At 38.5% G+C, this 25421-nt stretch overlaps 1 protein-coding gene across 1 annotated transcript in view; it reads left to right on the top strand.

The window, feature by feature from the left end:
* LOC306870512 (voltage-gated potassium channel subunit beta-3-like) overlaps positions 1-24925 on the top strand; it is a gene marked incomplete at both ends in the record, with an annotated part of 46074 nt that extends 21149 nt beyond the window's left edge. Inside the window, 12 exons of the mRNA XM_079417819.1 lie at positions 13431-13474; positions 13826-13863; positions 14186-14265; positions 18973-19017; positions 19247-19291; positions 19995-20197; positions 20297-20382; positions 22371-22491; positions 22948-23042; positions 23217-23337; positions 23567-23655; positions 24836-24925. Of these exons, the coding sequence (XP_079273945.1) occupies positions 13431-13474; positions 13826-13863; positions 14186-14265; positions 18973-19017; positions 19247-19291; positions 19995-20197; positions 20297-20382; positions 22371-22491; positions 22948-23042; positions 23217-23337; positions 23567-23655; positions 24836-24925 (1057 nt within the window). The remainder of the gene's footprint in view (positions 1-13430; positions 13475-13825; positions 13864-14185; positions 14266-18972; positions 19018-19246; positions 19292-19994; positions 20198-20296; positions 20383-22370; positions 22492-22947; positions 23043-23216; positions 23338-23566; positions 23656-24835) is intronic.
* Positions 24926-25421: the final 496 nt, after the last annotated feature.

The following is a 25421-nucleotide window of genomic DNA, read 5'->3' as shown; positions in this document are numbered from 1 at the left end:
TCATATGCCCCAGGAGCCTCTGAAATTGTTTCAGTGGGGCCGCTGTCCTGCTCTTGAACGCATTCAAGCAGTTCAACACCGACTGAGCACGTTCCTACGTGAGGCGTGCTGTCTGACTGACCGAATCCAACTCCATACCGAGAAAAGAGATCCTCTGCGTCGGGGAGAGTTTGCTCTTTTCCCAGTTGACCTGAAGGCCCAACTGGCTGAGGTGTGACACCAAATCCCTGTGTTCGCACAACTGGTCCTGAGACTGAGCCAGTATAGGCCAGTCGTTGAGGTAGTTGAAAATGCGAACGCCCTGTTCTCTCATGGGAACAAGGGCTGCCTCCGCAACTTTCGTGAAGACACGGGGTAACAGGGACAGCCCGAAGGGCAGGACCTTGTACTGATATGCCCGTCCTTCAACGCAAACTGCAGGAATGGCCTGTGGCGCGGAAGGAATCGACACATGGACGTACACGTCCTTCAGGTCGACCGCTGCAAACCAATCTCGGGGACGGATGCACCCAAAGATGCGTTTCTGCGTGAGCGTCTTGAACGAAAGCCTGTGAAGGGCCCAGTTCCAGACACGCAGATCCAAGATTGGTCGTAACCCACCGCTTTCTTGGGCACAATGAAGTAAGGGTTGCAAGCCCTGTCTTCATATCGGCTGGAGGGACCGGCTCCATCGCGTCCTCCGCCAGTAGGACAGCGATCTCTCCACACAAAACATGAGCATCCGCTGCCTTCACTGCTGTGAGGTGGATGCCCCTGAACTTGGGAGGAAACTGAACCGCATAGCCGAGTCAGATGGTCCACTGGAGCCAGCAAGACGGGCTGGGTAGACAGGCACCCAGACACCGTACAAGCGGAGCAGCGGGACCACCGACGTACCCGCGGTGGGGCAGCGAGGTGGAACACAGGAACACGGCCCGTGGCGGACCAAGGGGTCTGAGTGTGCGGTGCGTGCTTACCTGGTTCCGAGGTTTGGCAGAGGGTGCGTGAGTAGGGCCTTTGATGACGCTCTCGAACCGCCCACTGCTGCCAGCTGGCGAAGAGGAGGATGAGCGCGGTCCGGAGTTGGTCCGTCCGCGACTCTCCATGCCCTCTTGGGACCCAGGGCAGAGACAACCGCTTCTTGTCGAGATTTTTGAAATAGGAGAATCTCCACCCGGCCCTCCACCGGGGGAGGGGGAGGCGCATCCGGCACCTCCCAAAGCAGTCCTCTCTCTCTCTCTCTGGGTCGCCCGTCCTGTGCCTCTTGCTCTTCCGCTCACCGCCAGGTTTGACGGGGGCCAGGACGGGCGGGGCGGCCTGCCTACGCCCAGCTCAACGGCACCGCTTCTGGAAGCTGCTGCGGATGCGGTGCGGGAGCAGGGACGGACGCAGGGGCCGCCCTCGGCGACAAGCAGGCTGGGGTGCTGCAGCCGGCGGACGGGTGGAGGCAGCAGCTGCCCGCCGGGGCAGGAGGTGTTGGATCGCCTCAACCTGCTCGTGAGCAGCCGAGAACTGCTGGGCCATGTTCTCGACTGCGTCGCCGCAGAGGCCAGTCTGGGACACAGGGCCCTTGAGGAACCGATACTTTGTCGGTGTCCCCATGTCGACCAGACACAGCCAGGGGTGAACGTCCTGGACCACAAGTGTGGACATCGCACGACCCAGAGACCGCGTCACCTTCGTCGCTCGTAGCGCGAGGCCCGAGGTACAAGCTCTCAGAGCTTCCGGATCGTAACCACCCCCGTGCATGTCCTCAGTGCCTTTAGCCTGAGGACCCTGCAGTAACGCCGTAGCGAAAGGTGGAGGCAGCTTCCCCACAGGCCATATAAGCCCCGCCGGACAGACCAGACGAGTACCTACAGGCCCGGAAGGGGAGGCACGGTTCGCCCCGCCGAGTGGAGACGGTATTAGGACACAACTGCATCGCAACCGACCGCTCCACCGGGGGGACCCCCGTATACCCCCTAGCTGCGCCACCGAGGGTGGTGAGGGGGAGGAGCTAGCAGGGCGGTTTCTGGCAGTAAAAGGTGCCGTCCACGACCTGGTAAGCTCCCCATGCACCTCCGGGAGAGAGGCACTAGGGCAGGGCGCTGAGAACCAGCGCAAACTACCCCGAGAAACCAGTCGTCCAACCTCGAGGGCTCGGGACACGGTGGGATCTCCACTTGAGCCCTACCCTCTCAGTGGCCCGGGAAAGCATAGCCGCGATTTCTAGATCCGACTCAGGCACTGCTACTGCCGGAGCAGCAGCAGCCGAATCTTCTTGCCCAGAAATCTCCAGCTCACCCTCCGATGCAGCAGTCGACGTCTGGTGACCGGGAGGAGCGCCAGGGTAACTGCTGGTGCTCCCCTTGTAGAGGGCCCAGCACGCTCCACTGACAGCTCAACTGGTTTTGGAGCGCAAGAGGGGCGATGGTCCCTCAAGGGTTGGTTCCCTGGAGGGTTTGCCACCATGCCACCGCCTGAAATGGTCCCCGTCTGTCTGCAGCCAGAACGAGGGCCAAATCAAGGCAGGGGCAACAGAGCTCCGTCCCTTTGTCGAGGTATCGGAGCCTGGCCCGCAACTCCAAGATGATCACCTTCCCATGAGAAGATGCCTCATCCACGAACGCCACCTCAGCATGCTTACTGCCCAGGCATGTGAGGCAGTGATCATGACCATCACCCGGCCCCAGGTAACGACCGCATCCAGAAACGCACGGGTGACACGTTGTCTGAAGCAAGACCCAACTCGTCTTTACAAAGACGCAACGTCAAGTTTGCCAGATGCAACGTCGTCTTTAAAAAGACGCACCCGTGAATGCTCTTTTAGAGAAATCACTCTTTCAGTGTGCTGAAGCGCACAGGGGAGATGGCCACTTGCAACACAATCAGGGGGTAGTGCAGCCTGATGTGTGCAACCCACTCGACACAGGAAGAACCACCGCCGCTGAAGCGCCGTACCGCCAGCACGAGAGTCTCCCAAAGAGCGTGCTTAACTCGTTGAATTCACTCGTCAGCAGAGATCAGGAGCAGAACAATGTAACCGCTCGGCTCCGAAGCGAAAAGCTGAATATGCGCTGCACCCGCTGCCTAATTATACTCACGCTGTGATTAGCGGCAGCTGGATGCAATAATCGCATGCCAATGTGCATTGGCTCGTTTAGATACTCTCGTAGGGGATTGGTCTCTCTAAGCGAGATCCCAATTCGTCGGTCACCGACGTGACTCGGAGTGACCGACTGATAGGGAACTATATAATACATTTTGAGCAACATGACAATAGTAACTGATACTGTAATATAGGAAACCGCAGACCAATGTACATAATCAGTTGCATGAATGTACCAAAGCAATCGCAAGTTGTTCATGTGCACAAGTGACTAGATGTGCACAAGTGACTAGATGATGTGGAGGTTAAACAAGCAGTTTTGAGAATTTCATTTCTGATCTGAGAAATGCACCAAAGCCATTGAGAAAACTGTAAGCTGACTTTGGCCCTTTTATCTCCATCGAAGGTTCTGGTTGGTGTGTGATAAATTTTGACGTCTAGTGTTTCCACTTGGGTAATTGTGTGCTAATTGAGCTCAAACTTTGCAGACTTGAGTGAACAATATTGAATGCTAGTGCTTTCTAAATGACCACATGGTGTAAGCATAGTGCTCAGAAATGTAGGGATTTGTGTGTAGAGTTTTGCAGTAACAGTTCACCAAATCTGACCCATGTGTCAAAGCAGTGTTTAGGGAAATGGGTGTGCTGTTTTAAAAATGGCATTATGGTTTTGAAATTTTAGTTCAAAAGCCTGGTTGTAGTGTTTTAGCAATCGAGAAAAACTGTAATATGTAAAACTAATCTAATTCAGATCTCAAGTATCTGGTTGTAACCAGTGAAAAAAAACAAATATAGACTTGTGCAATTAAACAGTTCTTCACAGGCATTAGCTCTCTGATTTTCAGCGTTGACTTGGAAATACATGTCTGGAATTTTAATGTAAAAACAAAGAATGATTAACTGCAGTTTTGGTCAGTGAGAAGTAGGATACAAAATATGGGCAAATTAAATTAATGTGTACTGGATCCTTCTGATCAGGTGGCTTTGGGTAGATGTTGGCCAGCATCTTCTAATATGTAATTCTCTCAGTTACCCAAGATCATAATCAACAGTGAGCGATCCAGTGCTGGTCTTATTGCTAGTCGATAAGAAATCAATCAGGTCAGAGACAGTGATCTCTGATTCCAACACAAAATCCATAACTAAGATTAACATTAAATCTCTAACACTTATCCAACACAACATATGAACAAAAATGTTTTGCCAACATGTCTAAAGCCATCAGCTAAACTTTAGAGTGCTTATTTTTACCTTGGCCTATTTAAGTAGGACTTAAGTACATTTTTTATACGTATTTTCAAAATAATTAAATTTAATTAAACTTTTGAAATATTGTGAAAGTGTATACTGCTGAATGTACTGACACACATTTATGATAAACTAAATATACTTTAATGTAATTTCAATGTCATATTGAAACTTGTGTGTCATACATTTAAATATTTATAATTATACATTTGTGATAAAGTTGCAATTTAGTACACCAAGTACACCAATTTAGTACAACCATATTATAAGATCATTTAGTACACCAATTTAGTACAACCATATAAGATAATTATTTCAAATTTACTTTAAAGTACATTCTTTTAATTTGACATTATAACAATGTGCTCTTTTTAGAAGTGTACTTAATTGTGTTAAGCTCACTTAAGTGGCCTTTTATTTAATTAATATTATATTATCTGCATATACAGTAAATACACGTTTAAGTTTTGAAATGCACTACAAGTGAACAGTCAATTGGGTGAGGGATTAGAGAACAACTCCAGTTCCTCTATGTGTGTATCTATACAGGGATGGAGTCAAAACCAGACCCCCAAGACCCAGACCAATTGCAGATCCCCTGAGACTCTGACCAAGACTAGAACACTTGAGGCCCAAAACTAGACCATGGCTTAACCCAAGTCCCAAACCTCTAGAGTACTCCACAAGACCAGTATTCCAACTCTTTGCACATTTATATTTAGGTTTTAGAGTCTTGTGTTTTGTGGTTCTAGCTCATAGGCACTAGCAGTCATGTTAATGAACACAGATCTGCTTATTACATTAAGCAAATTCATTTGATCTCACAGGCATGGTGACTCATATTTAACTGCATTCAATTTGTTTTGCTAGTATAATGTCATGAAACATTTCATTCCTGTCCCAGACACTGTAGAATCACAGAAAATGAGACTCACCATCATGGTTAGTTTTCCATTACCAATGTAACATTGTAGCACTGCAAGCATTTACTAGGTTAGCCAAGTGAATAGCTGCATTATGAACTGTGGAGAAGATTATGTTTCAATACGATGCCTAGATTACACTGATAAAGAGTGAGGGTTTCCAGAGAATGGACCTTTTTTAAATGCATTTTGGGACATATTGATCATCAGCCTATGCCTATGTAACACTTTTTTTCAATGCTGATTTGTTTTATGCTGTTTAATGCTGATTCAATAGCATAAACAATGCTATTAAAGGGATGGTATACACATTTCTTTTTATGAAATTATTTCTTTATGCTAAACAAAAAAGAAGACTGTGTCAGAACTAAGTACTAACCCTGAACCTACCCCTGAAACTGAACTTAACCTATGTCAAGTCCATATAGACACAGTACCCTTATATTAGTATTTTCTTGGGTCTGTACACTGTAACTGCACATACCCTCAAATAAAGTGCAACCAGATATTCTACATTTACATTTAGTCATTTGGCAGACGCTTTTATCCAAAGCGACTTACAATTGGGGAATACAAAAAGCGATTAATCTTGAAGAGGCAATCAGACAGAGGAAGTGCTCGTAACACCAAGTCTCAGTCATTGTTCAAATAAGTACAAGCTAGTAGGTATATTCTGAATGATGTTTCTACTCTTTTGCTCATAAAATTCAAGTTGGTGGGGGTTCAAAACACTGAGACAGTTTTAAAATCTCTTTTTTATATTAATAGGGGAAATAAATGTATATACTGTAGGTTTGGAATGACGTGAGGGTGAAAAAAATCATGATTAAGTGAGTTAATTTTCATTGCTTGGAAGTTAGGACGATTCGAAGGGCCCAATGCCAAATGCGATTTGTACCGAGGGGGATATAGTTAAAGGGGATATACCTAAATTAAATAATAAATGAATATTAATATAGGAAAAACTTAACAACCTCTTCAGACTTTTCAGGATATTTAAAAAAAATTTATGAATAAACATAAAAAAGTCATTGATTTCAATATGACTATTTCTAGTAAAATAATAGTGAAAATAAATTCAGCCAGAGCTACTGCACAGTACATACTTCCACATCAGCATGAAATGTACAGTTATTCCACTTTTGTTGGATTATCTGTTCAGTATAACTTTAGGATATGATCAAACTTATGCTTGGTATTCCTCTCGGTTCATTCGTCACATAAGAAATGGAAGATGAAGCTGAGCACATTACATTATGCAATATTCTCTGGTGCACAGTATATATACACTTCTTCTATATATACATACATACATATATATATCTATATATATATATATATATATATATACACACACACACACACTGAATACTAGGAGTTGCATGATAGAAAGCCATTCTACACATAACTCTCTCTCTCTCGCGTTTGCTCACTCACTTTTTTCCCCACTTCTCAGCATGTGCAGTAATTGCCTATGCTAACTCATTATAAAGTACATTAATCAGAATGGGCCTTTTACGGCTTGCAGACAGACACACTGTGGAGAAATGTGTGCTGCTCTCTCCCACCACTGCTGTTCATTTTCTTTTCTCTCTCTCTCTCAATATTCACCACTCTCCCTTAATATTGTTCCCTCTGTCTTTCTGTCGCATTGCTTTTCACTCTTTGTCCTCTGCCTATTTCTGTTTTCTCAATTTTGCCTCATCTCGTCATTATTTCATTTCCACTTTATCTGCCTTCACTCACATTTGTTGCTCTCTCTCCATCTCTCTCTCTCTGTCTCTCTCTCCACCCTGTTGTGGTGCACTGCAGTATTCTGAGAGGAGTGTGTCTGGATGGTGTTGTGTGCTCTGCATTTCTGATTTTTATGAATCTGCCTGATGTCTGTGTTGATGTATGATGTGACCTTTGCAGTACAGTGGGGTCCAACAGTCTGAGACCACAAGTGAAAATATATGTCACGTCATTGCAAATTATATTATCAGCATAACAATTAGAGTTAAACGTTTCATTAAAAAAAGAAAAAACAAATAAATACATTTGAGAATGAATTAGAGTTTGGTATTTTATTTTTGCTTTAATGACAGCAGCACTCAAGCTGACATAAACTCTACAGTTTATCTTAAAAAAAAGGTCTTCAAAGTTTTTGTCTTTGCTCCATGAATACGAGCTGTAGATAGTTCCATATACAATGTCAAGCAAAGATAAGCCCCATACACGTCTGATCATCAAATGGGGAGGAACCCAGCGACTGACTGACATTTTCTTTGCAGCAGTGAGAGCAGCTAAAAGTAAGTTTCTCTGTTGCGGAGATAGACAATTCTGAAAAGTTATTCAAGAAGAAAAGATCAGGGCCCGTATTCATGAAGAATTTTAGTGCTAAGAGTTGCTCCTAGTAACAAAATTCTAAGAAAATTCTTAGAAATGTGGGTGTTTCCTCTTAAAATTAAAGAAAAGATCCTAGTAAAGTAATTCAGAAAGCATCTTAACCCTTAAAAGAGGTCTTAAGGTCCAAAATTGTTAGGAGTACGGACGAGGACTTTTAAGGGGTTTAAGAGTGTCTTTAGCAGTGGAGAAAATGGACGAAACATGAAGAGGGAGAAGAAATTGCGTTGCACACAATGCATGACAGTGAGTTAATAAGACACTACACATTAGATCGTGCAGGGATCATGTTTGTGACCGATCTTATTAGAGACACGCTAACATCTCAGACACCGCACTGAAATGCCATAGCGCCATAAATGGATGTAATCACTACATTAACATATTTGGCAACTGGAAAAATGCAACTATGCAGCAGTGATGATTTGGGTCTGTTACAGTACTTATTAGGCTTATATGTCTCTGTTCATTTCCTATAAAACACGTTAAGTATGACAGCATGGTAAATAAAAAATAAAGAATATATATACATATATAATGTGTGTGTGTGTGCATGTTTATGTGGTTTATGAGGACACAAATTTGTATAATGACATGGGTATGACAGAGGTATTACAATATGAAGGTAGTTTATGAGGACACTGCCTATGTCCACGTAATTGAAAAGGCTTAAAAAACATACTAAATGGTGTTTTTTTGAAAATCTAAAAATGCACAAAGTCTCCTGTGAGGGCTAAGTTTAGGTGTAGGGCAATAGCACACAGTTTGTTCAGTATAAAAACCATTACGCCTATGGAGAGTCCCCATAAACCACAAAAACCAACGTGTGTGTGTGTGTGTGTGTGAGAGAGAGAGAAAGAGCGAGAGGAAAAATTACGCCTGTAATTTCAAAGTGAAGACTTATAATATACCCTACTCTTAAAAGTGCTCTTTTATTTCCTTCTTGACAACCAACCAATCACAGTCTTCAAAAGACTGTGTCATTCCTAGCAACGGGGTCGGCCCCGCCTCCTCACTAAGATAAAAAGGTTTTGTCTTTTCCTTGCTCAGAGTTGCTCTCAGATTGGTCCTGAGACTCCTAGTTAGACATTTTTAAGCTAAAATAGGAGCTCTCTGAGAGGATTCTTAGAATCTTTATGAATATGGGCCCTGGTCTTCTTTGCATGTAATTCTTTGCATATGTGAAAGTATAAATTTTATTTAAAAATAGGATAAAAGTTGAAAGTGTATAAATATTCATACTTTCTAGGTATCAGACCACCTAACCCCACTCCTACCTACTTCTAAATAACACAAAATACTTTATGGTATGTATTGTATAAATATTTATTTACAGATATTTATACTCCAATTTGTAATTTCATCATGGCGATATTCCCAGATATTAATTTGTGATTGTTCGTCTTTTACAGTTGTAGACGCACAGCCATTTGCACTAAAAATAGGGAATAATAGATTATTATTAAATATAGCATCACAATAGTGATAGTGATGCTGCCTTAGCAACCTAGCAATTGTATGGGTAGACTCTAGTACTCCAGCATTTTACAAAAGCACTTAACGTGGATTTCTATGCAAACTGCAATTTTGTGTCTATCTGTACATACCCTATATAAACATATAAGTAAATAGAATTCAGTGGTTGTTGCAGTGGCCGGCGTTATACAGCATGTGTTTGTGTGTCAGCAGGATGATTTATAGTGAGACTTATGGTAGGAAAAAGAGAATCTGCCGAGATCTCGGCATTATTAAACCTCTCCGTTTCACAGAAAAAAGCCTGTGTGCATAACAGAGACAAAATAGATAGATGTAGAGAGTTTGTGGTTTTTAAAAGCACTTTTCTATCTTTTGCAACAAATTTCTTTGACAAATAAAGCCTTTACTTATTATAAACTCAGTAAAAAAAACTCTCAAACTGAAATGTTGCGGCACATAACCCAGTCACAACCAGACAATATATGTTTGTATAGTATTTTCCACAATGGCTAACTGAATGATTAAAAAATTTACTAGTGCTCATTGTTTGTCGCAACTGCTGTTTGGAAAATCAACTCATGGTAGAGATATCACTTGTCTTGGACATAATGCAAGAGTCAGCATCTAGGAATATATGCATTTGTGTTTTGCAAAAATGTGAAAATTGTGTGTGGGGGGTTACAGGTTTTGGAAATATTGTTAGTAAACACCTCATGTTGGCTGGTCCATAGATTAGTTTACCCATAAATTAAAATGTTGTCATTACATACTGTTGTTTGGTGTTGCTAAGATTTCTTAATGTTTTTGAAAGAAATCTCTTCTACTCACCAAGGCTGCATTGAGTTGATCAAAAAAATACAGTAAAAACAACAATACTGTAAAATATTATTAGTTTTAATTTTTCTATTGAAATTTATTTTAAAATGTAATTTATTCCTGTAATCAAAGCTGAATTGTCAGCATAATTACTCCAGTCTTCAGGGTCACTTTAATATGCTGACTTTTCAAAAATAATGCATGGTTACTTTTTCCATGCCATTAATAGGGCTTGACTTTTCAATACATTGTGTGAGGGACAAGTCGGTAATCACTAAAAATCTTGATGCCCGTCCTATTTGTTTTTGGCACACTTATGAGAGATAAATATGTCAGATTCGTGAGCTCTTTTCAATCAGTCAGCTGATCTGGTTCAGCAGATTTGGTTTTCTGACTCTGTGACTCAGTCGTAGCATTTAACAGCCCACTGGAAGTTGAATTTCAGTCTGTTTTTCACACATGGTATTCAGCTAAATAAAATGTTGAACACAGAGCATGAGTTTGATAGATTATTTGCATGATTTACAAGATGGTGCTTTTGTATCTGTTTATAGCTTTAACCCTTAATAATAATAACGCATTCATGTCTGTTTTGACTTAGAAGAGTTACATAAAAATTTCTAAAAATAGATTAAACAATTAGTTTTTAAGAGATGTAACCACTTAAAACAAATGGTGAGACTTTCCTCCCTCTGTAATGACACGTGAGTCATGGGGATCCATTTGTAAGGCTTTATTAAAAGGAGTGGTCGGAAACAAGCATGGGTCAAACATTGGCAAACAGGAATATATATGGCAAGACAAAGAGTAGTCCTAGGGCAAGCGTGGGTCTTAGATCGGCGAACAATATCCAACAGGGGCAAGGCAAAGAGAGATAATGCAGGTACACAGCAATAATCCAAACAAGGTGCAAACAAAGTCCGAACGGCAAGGCAAAGGGTTAATCCAGGAAACAACGGGCAGGTATCAAACACGAGAAAACTAGCAAGGAAAGACTAACAACTGAGACCGCTCTGTAGAGTAGCTATTGCTAGGATATACGCTAAACAATACTCGGCCGAGAGGAAGAGGAAGTCCATGGTTTATGTAGGGTGTGTGATCAGTGCAATCAGCTGTGTGTGTCGTCAGTGCAATGGATGATGGGAATTGTAGTCTGAGGTGGCGTACAACAGTTAGTGTAGTGCAAGAGTCCCTGTGGTGAGTGAGTGACCTCTGGTGGTGAGCTAACGGAAGTTCGTAGGCCAGATTCATGACACCCAATAGGTCGTTTGTGCAAGCAGCTTGTTTTGACCTATAGTTACGTTAAGCGCCCTCTAGCTGGTGTAAAAATAATGGCCATCATTACCAATCAAAATGTGGCTTCATTTAAACGCAATGTATGAACTTTTATTACAGCATCTCTTACCCACCTTTTTCCTTTTCAGACACTTTGGAAAGTGTTTTATGGTGCATTCAATGTCTGAAACATTTTGTGAATATAATGGGACTGAGCTCATGATTTTTGTGTTGCTTTAATGCACTGTTCTACAAATAACGCTACATGAATCCCAAATTATAATTTGGATAAAAGGGCACTTTAGATTAATACAAAGGTTTCTGTGGCATGTTATGTTGTTGGGGCTCTAATTTAGTAAACACTTCTGGGTCATATTTCAGGGAAGTCACAAACAATTTATATGGTTGTATGCGTTGAAGGACTGTAAAAATGTTACATGTTTTGTGTTTGGGTCGTTTGTCAGAAATGAATTTGGACTGTTCTTGAACAATCATGGGTTGCGTATAAAGTTAAATTAATGTAATTACATTTCTTCATTCCAGTGGGGTAGTAGGCTACTGGCAATTCTCAGATTATTTGTTCTTCTTCTAATTTTATAGAATGATATATTTAAATTTAATTTCTCATCAATATGGAAATATATATTTTCATTTTTAATCAATAAAAAAGGCGTAAATGCAGTAATAACATGTTAATAATATAGTAACAAAAAATGTTTTCACATTCACTCCTTAATGAGTTGCTGATCAGATAAAGTATGGTTTTACTTAAAAACTATTTTTCTAAACAGTCCTGGAATGTGAACATTGTATGCAGATTTTGAATGCATTATGCCGGTTAAAAGCCTTAATTACAGGGACCAGTTGCATGGAAAAGAGCGATACTCTTTTTGTGTTCCACACAGTATTAAAACAACAGGAGGTGAGGATGAGTAAATAATAGCATTCTAAATTCTACATACTACTATATATATATAGCAAAACTAATATTGCAGGTTTCTGTGAGAGTTAGGTTTAGAGGATGGAAAATATCACGGAAAGTCCCCACCATGATAGAAAAATGTGTGTGTGTGTGTGTGTGTGTGTGTGTATGGGTGCATGTAAACATGCAGCATCCACTGTGAATATTCAGCACCATCATCTTCATGTATTCCTCCCCGAGGCTTCTCATCATATACATGCATATAGATGTGTGCGTGCGTGTGTGATTCAGTTCTAATGCAGCGCTATGGAAAAGAGCGAAGGATGGAGAAAGATAAAAATGAAAGGTGACAGAGAAAGTGAAAATATTTGTTTCCGCGAGAAAGAGCTTTGCAGCTTTCTCTACCTCTCTCACCCATTCCTCTCATGTAATGAATAGATGTGCCTTTTTCTCTGCTTTTTTAGATAAAATTAATGATTCATGCTACTAATTTAGCAATTCCTCACGGTCTTGGCTGGTAATACGTCTATATCAATATAATGAATAGTCCATTCCATACACTTTCTCACACACACACACACACACACTGGATGCAAACAAATGCACAGTTGCAACATTTCTATAAATAGACTTGCCGGGAAAACAAAAATAGATGCAGAGAAGAGAAAGCGTGGTTCAGCCGCCTCGATCTAAACACGCTGACAATCTGTCTCTTTCTATCTCTCTGTTTCTATCGGACACATAAGCGAGCAGAGGCTGAAATGAAAAGCAGGCATAGCTGATCTTCAACTGGTGTTCTCGCGAACAGAATGCATCTGTAATTAAAACACCAAGGGTGCTACTACAGCATTCAACACTTTTTTTATTGGCTATTTTACAATGGTTTTGAATACGGCTCCATATCCATTAGTCAATATATGCTAGCTGATGTTAAGATGAGGAGTTGACATCCATAAATGTATGGTGTAGGGTAATTAATCTGGAATTATTCTGATAATCGATTAATCAGTCAGCTATGCCTTTAAGTAATTGATTAATTATATTATAAAAAAATTTATTTTTGGTATTTTGTTTAAAAAAAATTCCTTTATCCTGTGCATTGTTGTTTGTGAACACTTTGTGAATTGAAGGCTATGAAAATGAATGTAATAGATGTGTTATACATGCATCTTTAAGACCTGATATTAACTGAATATTGACAGTGTAGCACAACTTTGAGTAAATGTTAATTTCATAAAACTACAGAATATCGTAGTTACAGAATATTATGGTTCAAATGACTAAATTCTCTCTCTTTCTCTTACTTTTTCTCTCAGAAACCTTGGAAAGTCGGGTCTACGTGTGTCTTGCTTGGGTCTTGGTGAGTAACTAAGCTTTGGTTATCTCTGTTTAAGACTGAAATTGTTCAAAGATTAAACTGGAGAGTCAGTTATTTGTTTAAAGCTGAAGTGTCGATTTTTTCCATGTTTAAATGCTTTCATTTATCCAAGCTTATGCACTGACAACTATAAATAAGCCACAACATCCATCTGAGCATCTAAACCAGCCTTACACAGCAGCATTAGCTCAATCATCGGGCTGAGGTTTTTGGCAGGGATACCTGTATTGTAACCAATGACAGACAGCGGGAATGTTGGGAAATCTGTTGAAATCAATCATTATTTTACCAATTCTTATAACACTGTCTCACACATTGTCTTTCTGTCCACAGGTACCTGGGTGACATTTGGATCTCAGATCTCCGATGAGGTGAAAAAAAAGTTTTTCTTAATTTCACATTATCTTGGTACATTATTATTTATATATATTTACACACTCGTGCCATTCCATACTGTAACTTAAACTCCAACTTAAAAGAAGATATTCTGAGAAATGTCAGAGTGTTTTATATATTTTTTATATATTTATATGCAGTAATAACAAACATAAACATATCTAATGCATGATAGTCTACACAAGTTTCAATACTTTTTTGGTGGTAACTGAAATGTTTTGCACCAAGATGATTTCTTTAAGGGGTCAGATCTCTGTCATCTTCTGCATGAGTTTGTGTGTGGATGCTTTTCTGTAGATGGCGGAGAGTTTGATGACGATAGCCTATGAGAATGGAGTAAATCTGTTCGACACGGCAGAAGTGTATGCTTCAGGCAGGTACGATTCCCACCAGTGCATGGGATGAGAGATTCTGTGTACTGCATTCTGCTGTTACTCCGCTGTCCTGTCAAGTACTGGACCAGAAACATAGATTTGGGGCTGAATATGTGTTTGTCCCTGCCAATAAACATGTTTTTCTGAGTGTATTTTGTGAAAAAGAAGTGTGCTTAATAGTATTGAATGTGGACTTGTAGTGCAAAAGTAGTATATTTTTTCATAAAAATTCTCATTTTAGATAATATAATATAACTTAAAGTAAATGTATTTACAGAGTATGCTAATATGTTTCTTAAAAATTTGCGTTTGATTTAAAGGAACAGATCACCCAAAAATAAAATGTTGCTGACTAACATACTAAAGCACGTTATACTTATTAAAATTTTAACTGTAGTACCATATGTTATTCAATATAACATTTAAAGTTAATATATTTTAAATGCACTAAACTGCAACATCATCATTACAAATGTGCTACTACAAATATGTTTTGAAATACAAGTTTCAATGAAAATTAAATGACATTGAAGTATATTTTAGTTTACCATGAATGCTGTAAAAAATCAAGCGCTGGGAAAACGTTAAAGTTTAAGGCAACTAGCTTCAGGAGATTTTTGAGTTTTCTCAATTTGTTGTATTCAGTTTATACAACAAAAAGATGAAGAAAAAAAAAAATCACCTACAAAAACAAGTTGAGAAAACTCAAAAATCTCCTGAAGCTGGTTGTCTTAAACGTTTACGTTTTCTCAACTTTTGATTTTTTACAGTGTATTATAAAAATGTACGCAAGTAGGTCAAAATACTCTAGCTCAGCAAATTGCATTTAAAATAAATTTTATTGCAATCAACATGCAATTGTCATTGAGTTCACACTCAAGCATATTGTTTTAAAGTGTAATATTTCCTTAATAAGCATTCTTATAAGCACTTTTCTTCTTAATAAGCTCTCTCCTTTTTAAGTACTCTTCTTTTTAACAAGGCTCTGGTTGTTTTCTTTTTACATCTCTCTTTCTGACTACACAGAATTGAGATCTTCATTTGTAGGCAGTGGTGTAGTCGAGTCCAGTCCTGCTCCTGGAGGGCCTTCCTGCAAAGTTCCACTCCAGTCCTAATTAAACAGATGTGTTGGAGCAGACTGGAGCTAAACTCTGCTGGATGGAGGCCCACCAGGAGCAGGATTGCACAGTCCTGATGTAGTGTGATATAACCTAGCTACTTAAAAAAAAAAAAAAGGTGGAGTGAACTGAAGAGCTGTTTGGAGATCTTTGTGATTGGAGGGATTATCTAACGACATGCTGATCGTCATTTGGAGCTGTGTAGATTACGTGAATGACCCCTGAAAAGTCAACATGTCCTGTGGTGTGACATGCTATACTCCATCTAAAACCATTTTCAAATAACTAATTCTTTTATAATTATTATGCATGTGTAATGGAGGCCTGCTATAGGAGTGGTTACACATGCATCTTTTATGACCTGATATTAAATTAATATTTAAAAATCCATACACTGTAAACTGACCGTTGTCAAACATACACTTTCCTTAAGGTTATAAAGCCTACTGGATCATATTTGATACACAAATTGAGATCTTGAAATGATCAACATGATGAAAACATTGCTGAAAAAAAAAACAAAAAAACCTGTTGTACACAATCTACTACATGCTGTTGTCTGACTGATATGTCTGTTTTTTAGCATGTAAAGATTGTTTAGTATAATTATGAAAATATGCACCTTCAGCTTGTGGTTTTTACTGATGTTTATAAATTAAATGTAATAACAATTTTTTTTTTGAATAATTTAAGATGAATATTTACTGGACTAAAGCAATTTTATTTGATTATAATTATAATAATATTCTTATATAATATAATATGATATAATAATCTTTTTTTATTTAATTTTTTTATATATGTTAAAATATGTGAATCAAATATGATCATCAGGCTTTTGAGGAATGGTTATTTGTCTGTCTCAGTCATCACTTCCATAGCATTATATTTTTTATTCCTCGAATATAAGCTCCATATTCTTCTGTATTATATGAGCCATAAACTCCCGATGAAGCAAATATAATAAATAAAAAATGAAACAACAAAACAACAAAATGCACAACTTTTTATATATCTTGTTTAAAGTTTCAATAAATTGTTCCATTTTGAAAAATCTGATTTTATATGTCAGGCAGTAAAGGGCCTGTCGAAATTGCTGTTGACATGATGACTGATGTTAACAAACATCCATACACATGCTTCCCAACTACACTCATTAGGTACACCTGTTAAATTACTTGGTAACATAAGTTGCTAATCAGCCAATCACATGGCAGCAACTCAATGCATTTAGGCATCTAGATGTGGTGAAGACGACTTGTTCAAACCGAGCATCAGAATGGGGAAGAAAGGGGATTTAAGTGACTTTGAACGTGGAATGGTTGTTGGTGTTGATCTACTGGGATTTTCATGCACAACCATCTCTAGGGTTTACAGAGAATTGTCCGAAAAAGAGAAAATATCCAGTGAGCGGCAGTTGTGTGGACGAAAATGCCTTGTTGATATCAGAGGTCTGAGGAGAATGTGCAGACTGGTTAGAGATGATAGAAAGGCAACAGTAACTCAAATAACCACTCATTACAACCAAGGTATGCAGAATACCATCTCTGAACGCACAACACGTCGAATCCTGAAGCAGATGGGCTACAGCAGCAGAAGACCACACCGGTTGCCGCTCCTGTCTAAGAACAGGAAACGGAGGCTACAATTTGCAGAGGCTCACCAAAATTGGACAATAGAAGATTGGAAAAACATCGCCTGGTCTGATGAGTCTCGATTTCTGCTGCGACATTCAGATGGTAGGGTCAGAACTGGGCGTAAAGAACATGAAAGCATGGATCATTCATGCCTTGTCTCAACGGTTCAGGCTGGTGGTGGTGGTGTAATGGTGTGGGGGATATTTTCTCGGTACACTTTGGGCCCCTTAGTACCGACTGAGCATCGTTTAAACGCCACAGCCTACCTGAGTATTGTTGCTGACCATGTCCATCCCTTTATGACTACAGTGTACCCATCTTCTGATGGCTACTTCCAGCAGGATAATGCACCATGTCACAAAGCTCAAATCATCTCAGACTGGTTTCTTGAACATGACAATGAGTTCACTTTACTCAAAGGACCTCCACAGTCACCAGATCTCAATCCAATAGAGCACCTTTGGGATGTGGTGGAACAGGAGATTCGCATCATGGATGTGCAGCCGACAAATTTGCAGCAACTGCGTGACTCTATCATGTCAATATGGACCAAAATCTCGGAGGAATGTTTCCAACACCTTGTTGAATCTATGCCACGAAGAATTAAGGCAGTTCTGAAGGCAAAAGTCTGTCCAACCCGGTACTAGCAAGGTGTACCTAATAAATTGATCAGTGAGTGTATATTGTGTATTTTGAAACTTATTTTATAGTTGATCAGTGTTTATTTTTATTTTGTTGTTTTTTTCAAATCTATTTAGGAAATAATTTGGAAAGATTCAATGCTAGTAGCCAGGTCACTCTTAAATGCACAGGTCACTACAGTTGAAGAAGCATGTCTTTCCATTTCACGCTTCCAAAGTCCTGCATACAGCGGGCATCTGGCTGGCAGACGCCTCTGGTGACCTGCATTAGGGCTTACATGGTCACACATAGTCAGTTCTGCTTTCACATCAGCAGAATTCCTGAATGTGCTGACATTACATGGGTTTTATTAAATTTGCCTCACAGATTGAACTGTAATGGAATCGACCTCACTTCTCTAAGGCACCATTTAATTTCAGACATTAGTACTGCAAATAAATGCAAGAAACCTGAATGTACCTCATCACCAATCACAAGGTCATTAGTTTGCCTGTTCCTTTACTTTTTATTTCATGTTAGAAGATTTTATTTTTTGTTCATTTTAAGTTTTATTGGAATAAAACTATAGTTTTTATTTCTGTCTTTATAGTAAGCTGTCAATCATATCCCCTAACCAAACAATGTGAGTCAGTTAAATGCTGTAATACTTATTTAGACAGGGTGGATTACATCGTGACCAAAGCATAAGAAATAGTAATAGTGATTATTTTATATGCTAAATTATTGGATATCATTGCTTTATTCAATGGTGTCTTCAGGTAAACAGCACTTGTTTTAATGTGTGCAGATAGTGGAGGCTCCTGTAAAAGTGTGATTGTGGATTTTTTTTATATTTCGCTCTCAGTCTCCATTCCTCTCTATTTCCCTTCAGCCTCCTCTTGTTCTTTATGTCATGTTGTTGCCCCTCTCGCATTTGTTTCTATCTTAGTCTTTCCCACATTCTTCACATAAACACTGTAAATGTAAATTTACTACACTGAAAATCACTGTGTAGGGATAAGCAAAAAAAATTAAGTGGCATTTATGTTTCATAAGTCGTCAAACATGGAAAAATGCATGTATACAATTTTTGAATAAAATATAATATAATATAATGTTTAAACATGTTTTTGTAATAATATGACCACTGTAATATATTTTGGCATTTTTGGTTCTCAGGTAAAATCTGCTTTAAGAATGCTGAAGGTGTTTTCTAGAAAATCAGACTGAGATTGAGACTGAAACTTATTTTCTTCTTTTTTTATTTGTAGTGTAATAGTAATAATAATAAAAAAAAATATTTTCTGATTTTATGTATTTTTATTTTTCTGCAGGGCTGAAATCACTCTAGGGAATATCATCAAGAAGAAAGGCTGGAGGTGACCTGCTTTTGTTCTCATGTCTGTCATTTTTGATTAATTTGGTGGCATAACAGTTTGAGTACATGAACAACGCAGCCTACTATACATATTCCTCTGTCTCAATTTATGGAAAATGTTTTTATGTTTATCTTGAATTTCTGTATTTCTGTGCTCTGGGAGTGTAGGACAGTATTAGGTTGGTCCTCACTATAATAAGCACCATTTTCTCCCCAAAAATCTGTTTCAGACGGTCCAGTTATGTTGTAACGACTAAGATCTACTGGGGAGGACAGTGAGTATCTGTTCAGTTCTATCTTGTAGTATATTCAGACCAACACAAAAATAATTCAGAATAGTATTAAAATGAATAACAGTTCTTCAACCATTTGTTTGTCAACTATAAATCTTAGGTGATCAGAAAATGTAGTATGTGACAATTTGTAAATCTGCAGTCAACAATCAATAAATGCAAAAGAAAAAAATGTGAACACACTTGATTTTGTGAAGATAAACAATTTTACCGACTTTTATCCAAAAGTTAGTTGCGATCCGTTTTCCGCCACTTTAATTGTTACTTTTTTATCTCACAATTCTGACTTTTTATTCTCAAAACTGCGAATTTACATTTCACAATTCTGATTTTTTTTTGTGTAAAGTCAGAATTGCTATCAACTCAGATATCAACTCACAATTCTGAGAAGAAAAGTCATAATTGTGGGAAATAAACTCGTAAAGGCAAGAAAAAATTCTGAATTGTGAGATAAAACATTGCAATTTTTTTTTTAATTCAGTGGCGGAAACAAGCTTACATAATATACAAATAAAATGAAAATATTGTGTTTAAAATATAGGTTATTCAGTATCAGCTGCTTGTTAACCATGTTGCAGCATGCTGATACTCAGTACAAGTAAAATTGATTGCATTTTGTGTGTATTCATCTTGAGAGGTTTTCTGACTCCATATCCTCTCTGACATTTGCATTCATAATCCTCAGGGCAGAGACAGAGAGAGGCCTGTCCAGAAAACACATCATAGAAGGTAAAGTGCTGTTTATGACTAATAAGACGATCACAATAAAGCAGACAGACAGTGATGGCGATGTGTCTACAGGTCTCAGAGGTTCCTTGTCTAGACTCCAGCTGGATTACGTGGACATTGTCTTTGCCAACCGAAACGATGTGAACAGCCCTATGGAAGGTCTGTCATTTCTTTTACATCTTTCATGGCATGTCTTACGGATGCATAATTTATGGCATATAGCTTATCAGAAGTGCTGTTGTGTGTTTGTTTTTACAGAGGTAGTACGTGCGATGACATTTGTTATAAACCAGGGTATGGCCATGTACTGGGGCACGTCACGCTGGAGTGCCATGGAGATCATGGTACGGTCTGTCTTCTCTCAATCCACCAAAATTGGTCACACTTTATTCTGGGGACCAATTCTCACTATATTCGACTCTTGCCTCAATAAACTCTTAATTTGCTGTTAAGATAAATTAGTTATAAGGATTAAGGGATCTAAAATACGGTCATGAAGAATAAGGCTTTATAAGTACTAATAAACAGCCAATATAATAGTAATATGCATTCTAACAAACAACTAGTTAATGGTGAGAATTGGTCTCTAAACAAAAAGTGTTACAACAGAATTCATACCATGAGCATTCCTGTGTCTTATCTGTTTCTCATGTAAGTGAAGCCAAAAGGTACTCGCAGATTAAAGTAGTTAAAATTACCAAGACAAGCAACTCCTTTAAGAAAATATCTTAAAGTCCTCAAGACATAAGGGGATAATGCCTTTTAAAATTTACTGTCCAGCAATATCATTTTTATTTTTATTTCATTTTTTCTATCTAACTTGAACAAACATATTTATATGTAAACATACTTTAGTGATGAAACTACATTTGACCATACATTTTGACCACAAATACCACACAATTTAAAGGAGTCATCGGATGTGACATGCACTTTTACAAGTTGTTTGAACAGAAATGTGTGTTGGCAGTGTGCCACCCTATAATGATAAAGTTTATTTTTTTTTAAATCTTGTTAAGTCATTTCCTCTTTCTCATATCAAGCCATTCTCAGATGCCTGTCTGTGTGACATCACACAGACCCAGGCCCCTCCCACGATAGTTGATTGACACTGGTGTTTTACCTCAGACCCTGCCATTGTTTCGATGCCAGAGCAGGGACGTAGACAAGAATGGCCCCTAAGCCATTGAGGTGTTTTGTTGTTGGATGTAATAATGAACATAGCAGTCGACATTTACTCCTGGCATCTGAGCTGCTGAAGATGCAGAGGATTACGTTCGTTTTTGAAGGGAATGCATCCTCTGATCTGCCTAAATGCATTTATGTTTGCGCAAATCATTCGTGATCCAGCTTCATCTACAGAAGAAGTGAGTACAAGGTTCTTGCATGAATCTTTGCAAATCGCTTTTCCTAATAACGTGCTAGTTAGCAAGTTCCACGGCTAAAGTAAACAGTATCATGAGAACGGCTCATCACCCCACAGAAGAGAGGGGCGGGGTGAGCAGGGATCATTAGCTTTTAAAGAAACATGCACTAAAATGGCTTGCTGAAAACAGCTGATTTTGACAGGGTAAAAAGGGTGTTTTTTACACTACCATTGAGAAATTTTAACCAAAGTATGTTATAGACTTTTCATGAAGACCCTAAAGAATCATGTCATCTTGTGGAATATGGGCATGTGATGACCCCTTTAAGGATTCAATTAATTTTTCCAGCAGTTTCCAATGCTGCATATGAAACAAAATGGGAAGTGTATTTTGTGAATATATTATGGAAGCCGTTTCTGCCATGAAATAAAAAAGAAAAAGTAATTGTGATTTTTTTAAACATGGAATTGTGAGAAATTCTGAGCATTCTGAATATCTCGCAATTCAGTTTTTTCACTGCCACAGAATTAAAAACTAGTAATTGCAACTCAAAATTCAGAATTTTTCTCAGTTTATTTTTCACATTTCTGACATTTGTTTTCAGAGTTTACATTTCGAAATTGCGAGTTATAAATTTGCAATTGCAAGGTAATATCTCACAATTCTGATTATATCTTTCAATTATGAGAAAGCAAAGTCTGAATTGTGATATATAAACTTAAGTTGCCTTTTTATATTTTATTTTTTATTCTGTGGCAGAAACAGGCAACCATAGATTATTACATACAAAATTTCAATGTAACATTTGGTCGTGCTACACTTCTACTACTACTGGCAAAAAATGTATTAAATCAATGTCTGTACTGTTAGTTACTCCACAACACTGCTGTTTAGATTGATTGTCAAGATCTGGGCCACTGAAAGGACAGTTTAACCCCTTCTTTTCTGTGTGTTTGTGTGTTTAGGAGGCGTACTCTGTAGCAAGGCAGTTTAATTTAATCCCACCGGTATGTGATCAGGCCGAGTATCACTATTTCCAGAGGGATAAAGTGGAGGTGCAGCTGCCAGAGCTCTACCACAAGATCGGTCAGTCAACAAGAGTTTCCTTAGAATGAAATTTAAAATATCATTTAACATACATTTAACCTTTCATTTATTTATTTATATTTTTCTATTTAAATTTTAATTATTACAAAGTGTGCTTTGTAAAATGACTTAAGGGTGTTAAGAAAGTCATGATAAAAATAGTCACTGGTGAAACATATAGTTAAAACAAAATAATTAACTATTTCTGATGTTTTTGATGTTTCATACTACAAAACTACATTTCGCCAATGCAGAATAAAACGGCAGGATGTATTTACCTCCTGCTCCGGCGAGAAAAGATTTGAACTGAAAGAAAAAATTGACTGAAGTATTATTCTACAGTGCAAATGCAACTTTTTTTAATGTGCAACATCTTAGTTCATTTAAAGTTGAAGTTCGTGGATTAATTAGGACAGATGTCAACTCATGTCTTGTGACTGTCACATGCTGCGTCAGGTGTTGGAGCAATGACCTGGTCTCCTCTCGCATGCGGGCTCATCACTGGAAAATACAGTGATGGTGTTCCAGACTGTTCAAGAGCCGCGATGAAAGTGAGTCCTAAAGAGTTTGTCAACAGCAGTGGATTTTCTCTCACTTCTCCTGAATGTCTTTTCAATTTCCAAGTGCTATTTGGTTTGAAATTGTATCATCTAAATCATATTCTAAAAAAGAATAAATCCATGTGAGCAATGATAAATGTTCAGTTGTGTGACTGTGTGTATTAGGGCTATCAGTGGCTAAAAGAGCGAATGTACAGTGAAGAAGGGCGCAGACAGCTGGCAAAAATCAAAGAACTCCACTTGGTGGCTGACAGGCTGGGCTGCACAGCTGCTCAGCTCGCCATTGGTGAGTCTGTCTCTATACGAGCTGCCCACTTATATGAGCTGCCCAACTCCCGGAAGTTGTATAAAGTCAGCCAGGCAAATTAGAGCATGCCAGACTGAGAAAGTGCTTGTCATAATTGTGCGATATGCATCATATGGTTATTGAATGGTCTATGCTTTCAAATCTCTTGATGTTTATTGGAAAACCCAGTGCTTGTGTACAATAATGTTTTGTGAAATCTCTTACTCAGCATGGTGTTTGCGTAGCGAAGGGGTCAGTTCTGTACTTCTTGGTGTCTCCAATACAGACCAGCTTCTTGAGAACCTTGGAGCCATGCGGGTAACACACACACACACACACACACACACACACACACACACGTGTTTCTGTGAATTGTGGGGTCTTTCCATAGACTTCTATTTCTTTTATACTAACCAAATGATATTTTCTATCCCCATAACCCTAAACCTACCCCTTACAGAAAACCTGTTTGCATTGTTTCACTTTCAGATAAACATCATTTACTATTTTCAATATTTTTTTTCCGTTGTCCCCACAATGTAGCATAAACAAGTCTGAATATATTCAAAAATGCAATTTATTCCTGTGACTCCAGTCTTCAGTGTCACATGATCCTTCAGAAATCATTCCTTTGTGAAAAAGACATGCTTAATTGTACTTGCAGATAATATAATATTAATGAAATAATAGAACACTTAAGTGACCTTAAAGAGAATAAACGTTTAATAATGTTTTTACACACTTTAAAAAAGTAATAATAATCAAATTAAAAGTCTTTAATGTGTTTTGTCAGACTTTTAAAAAAAGTACACTTATTTTGACGTGTTGATTAGCATACTAAAGCACATTTTAAGTACTTGATTATAATTTTCACTATAGAGTGATTTTATATTATTTTATATATTGTTGATATATTTTCTTTGTACTAAATTTCAATTCATTGTTTGTGCAAAATGTTTAATTACAAATATATTTAAATACAAGTTTCAATAGAAATTACATTAAAATATGTTTTTTTTTTATCTTAAATGCTTGTCAGTAAATTCAGAAGTACACTTTAACCTTTTATTTACTTACTTTTTATTTACCTAATGAACAGGAATTAAGTGTCTGAAAACATTACATTCAGTTTGCACTTAAGTATGTTCTTTACTGTTTTGGTAAAAAGTACTCATTTTAAAAGTTTGCTTAAGTGTACTTTTTCCACAAGGGTTGTAATATTCTGGTTTGATGCTCATTATTATCAATGTTTATTTTGTTTATCGCAATGTTATTTTTGTGAAAACCGTGATGCTTTTTTCACGATTCTTTGATGAATCGAAAGTTTAGAAGAACAGAATTGATCAGAAACAGAAATCTTTTGTAACATTATAAAAGTATTTCTTGCCTTTTTACCAATGTAATGCATCTCTGCTGAATAAGTATTCACTTCTTTCAAAAAAAGGCATTTTACAATCAGACAGACTCCCTAATAGCATGATTTTCATATTCTCACTAGGTGCTGTCTCAGATGACGCCTCAGACTGTGAGCGAGATAGATGCTCTTCTGGGCAACAAGCCTCACTCCAAGAAAGAGTCACGTGCGTGAGGGAACCAGAGAGATGACATGAACATGTGCAGCCAGAAAAGACAAAGAAAGCAAGGGGGAAAAGATGGAAATCGGCGTACCATCGCTTTTCTGCTCTCCCGTATATTACAACACCTGCATGCCTTCTGCAACATGCTTCCAGCCCATACCGCACTGCTCTCTGTAACCCTACTCACGTATCCGAACATAACCTATGAATTAAACAAGGAAACAGCTGTCTGCAACATCACAGAAATGCGACGAACAACAGCTGTTATCATTTCTTTACTCTGAGAGACTGAAGTCTCAGTCTTCCATGAGGAAGTACTGTCGATTATAGGAGGAGAATGGAATGAAAGTGGCAAAAAGCTTGTTTATTAGCAAGCGGAATCTGCAGACTTTCTTGCAGTTTCCGCTGCAGACTTCCACTGTTTCCACTGCCGAATTTCCATTGCCAAGTTCTGTGAAATGGATCAAATGTGATAAAAGTGAAGCTAAGGGTGGTATATTCTTATTG

Source organism: Barbus barbus, assembly GCF_936440315.1.
Source record: "Barbus barbus genome assembly, chromosome: 5".
In the NCBI taxonomy this organism is placed as follows: domain Eukaryota; kingdom Metazoa; phylum Chordata; class Actinopteri; order Cypriniformes; family Cyprinidae; genus Barbus; species Barbus barbus.
This window is presented reverse-complemented; position numbering and strand designations above follow the sequence as displayed.